Here is a 3427-nt window from a genome sequence, read left to right on the forward strand (position 1 = left end):
TTATATAGCTAGTAGCCCCAAAATATTTGGGACACGCCAGCTTAAGATATTTAAGAACTCTCACATAGGCAAAATATAGGAGAGATGTTGGGTATATAAGTAAGTAGATCTTATCAACTAGTGACGCATTTTAAAGTTGTGTGGGCCTAGGCCCAGAGCGAATAATATCACTAGCAGATTGGACCGTAACAATGTCAGTGATGAATGGTAAATCAACAAAACTTCCTCTCTACAGTTAGGTTTGTTTTCATCAAGAGGGTCAAGTGTGCCTTTCTTTTTGATCCTACAAATTTACTCACAATCAACAACATTATTATTAGAATTCCATGATCCATTGCATCTTAACAATATTTAGACAATGATTTGCCCAAAATGCGTAATTTAATTACTTAAAAAGGTCAGACAATTACGATAACCTCTTTGTTTTCTATTTTCCTCCTTTGGACAAACATATATGTAATGGGATTTACTTAACTTGGTCCTTTCTTTTTTTAAAAAAATTATGTTGTTGCGTTTTTTTTTGGGTAAATAATTTACAAAACAGATTTGTAATGGCATGACAGTATATGTAATAAGATTTTACTCGACTAACATTTATGTCTTTCAACTTTGAATTAGCACAATGCAAGTAGACACTTAAACTTATATAAAATTGAATAAGTAGACACAGATGTCCGACGTTGCATAGTACATGTAGGTCATGAATTGACACATACTACGCATGTGTCTACTTATTCAACATTATACAAGTTTTAGAATCTACTTGTGCAGACTCAAACGCAAAAGTCATAGATATCAGTTAAAGCCAACTTAAAAAATACGTTTCTTTGTTTTACTAGTGACTTTGAAAATAGTTATTTTTATATATCTTCCCACTAGCTGTCTCATCATGCATGTTTGCCTATAGAAGGAAACTCTCCTAGAGGATAAAGCCATTGTGCCTTAATCAATTTTCTTTATCTTCATCTTAAATAATCTTAGCTTCATCAATTCCTAGCTAATAAAATAAAATGAGAACTCAATTAGTACTAAGTTATCTTGTTTTTGTCTGTATTGTTCTTTGTGAAGTTGTTGCGGGTGCAAGGAATGTACTCCGCAACAACTTCTATAAGAGCACTCCTCGTCCCAATGCTGAACAACTTATTAGAGATATCACTTGGAGCAAAGCGAAAATTGATGTTAATTTGGGTGCTAGATTGCTTCGACTACACTACCATGATTGTTTCCTTAGGGTACGTATACGAATTAAAATAACATCATAGTAGAATTTAAGTTATATACACTGACAGTAACATTTGTAGGGGTGTGATGCATCCGTATTGTTGGATACAGAGGGAACAGAACAGTCAGAGAAGGAGGCTGTACCAAATCTCTCTTTGGGTGGTTTCGATGTAATTGATGATATCAAGAAACAAGTTGAGGCTAAATGTCCTGGCATTGTTTCTTGTGCTGACATTTTAGCTTTATCTGCTCGTGATGCTGTTTCTTTCCCTGTAAGTCATATAATAAGTCAACGTATTCAAATGTAGATTTAAGAAATTAATAATTTATGCGTTGACACTATAAAGAATGTAAAAATGTTCTTTTCTAATTAGTTGTTTGCATGCAGTTTGTGGGAAGTGGAGACAGGAAGAAAAGATGGAAATGTTTCCCTTGCAAGTGAAGTGACCTCACACTTGCCTTTACCAGATTCAAATATTTCAACCCTTCTACAACTCTTTGAAAAAAAAGGCCTAAATGTCAATGATCTCGACGCATTATCAGGTAAAATATTATTGTGCCATACTATATTGTCAGGTCATTTAAAAGATAATGAAAATCGTAAAAAAAATTATAAGTTGTGACTATAAATCTCGAGAATGGCATACAATAAATGTTCATAGCTTATTTTAAAACCTGCATAAGTTTCAAAACTTTTTCTTTCTTAAGTTATGCGTTGTCACTAAAACAAAATATATTTATGTATATTGTCAGCGTCTATAAATTAAAGGCATAATACATAAATATACCCTTTAACTTGGCTTCGAATCACATATATGCCCTTCAATTTTGAGTTTGCACAAGTAGACACTTAAACTTGTATAAAATTGAACAAATAGACACACACGTCCTACATGTCATCCTACATGTCATTTTCTGTCCTATGTGGTGTCTTACGTGTATTTTGCCATGTAGGATTCATGTGTTTATTTGCTTAAAAGTTGGATAGTTAAAGTGTCTGTTTGTGCATTATGAAAGTTAGAGATCAAAGTTAAAATTTGAAGCCAAGTTTAGGGTCCAATATATGTATTATGCCTAAATTAAATCCGTGTATATTTTATGTATGTAGGTGCTCACACAATGGGTGTTGCTCATTGTGGAACATTTTCAAGGAGATTTTTCAATTTCAGTGGCAAAGGTGACATGGATCCATCTCTCAATGCTACTTATGCTAAAGATTTGAAGGATGTATGCCCAAATCCAGCCAATCCAGCTACAATTGTTGATATGGACCCTTTGAGTTCAACTTCATTTGATAGCAATTATTTCAACATTCTTATTAATCAAAACAAAGGGTTGTTCCAATCTGATGCTGCACTTCTCAATGACAAAGACTCAGTAATTGTCATCAAGAAATTGCAAGATAATAACACTTTCTTTTTCGAGTTTGCGAAATCTATGAAGAAAATGGGAGCCATTGAAGTTCTTACTGGAAATGCTGGACAAATCAGGAAGAATTGTCGCGTCAAAAACTAATTTTAAGGTCTCTCAGATGACAATTCGAGCCAAGTATAAAAGTCTTTTTAAGTCATTCTGCCTATATATATTGTCTATTAATGTGTACAACATGTGTCTTTTTTGCTGTTACGTCTGTAATGATCTTTAGTAATTGTGTATGATACCAATTAAGTTAAACTTTATGTAAGTTAAAGTAAATTGTAGTGTTATTGTTGGAACAAGCAAATTGTGGTAATAAATTAGTTATATGTTCAAATCTTTGATAAATTGTTTAATTATGAAAATATGCTGAGAAAGTTTATGACACGTTATGAAGTCACAATTCATATATTATGGCTGTGAAATTTTATTTTAGGACTTGGGATTGTCAACATCATTACCAAGCCTCTGAAAATTTATTGTGATAATGCTACAGCAGTATTCTTCTCTCAGAATGATAAGTACTCCAAATGTTCCAAACATATGAAATTAAAGTACTTTACTGTCAAGGAAGAAATTCGGAAACAAAGAGTGTTACTTAAAAATATTAGAACTGATCTCATGAGTGCGGATCTGTTAACAAAAGGCTTACAATCAAAGACATTTAAAGAATATGTTCGAAGAATGGCTCTTGGTTGTACTTATGATTGATATATTTATAATGTTTTACACTCTAAGTTCAAATTATGTGTTTCAGATATACATTAATGAATATCTTGTTCTCATAATG

The 3427-nt window shown here is 32.4% G+C and overlaps 1 protein-coding gene across 1 annotated transcript in view; it reads left to right on the forward strand.

Moving 5' to 3' along the window:
• Positions 1–2736, forward strand: part of LOC107031818 — a 4871-nt gene extending 2135 nt beyond the window's left edge. The window contains exons 5-8 of the mRNA XM_015233298.2: positions 1069–1232; positions 1302–1493; positions 1596–1764; positions 2330–2736. Coding sequence (XP_015088784.2) covers positions 1069–1232; positions 1302–1493; positions 1596–1764; positions 2330–2736 — 932 coding nt within the window. The remainder of the gene's footprint in view (positions 1–1068; positions 1233–1301; positions 1494–1595; positions 1765–2329) is intronic.
• Positions 2737–3427: the final 691 nt, after the last annotated feature.

Source organism: Solanum pennellii, chromosome 1 (assembly GCF_001406875.1).
Source record: "Solanum pennellii chromosome 1, SPENNV200".
Lineage (NCBI taxonomy): Eukaryota > Viridiplantae > Streptophyta > Magnoliopsida > Solanales > Solanaceae > Solanum > Solanum pennellii.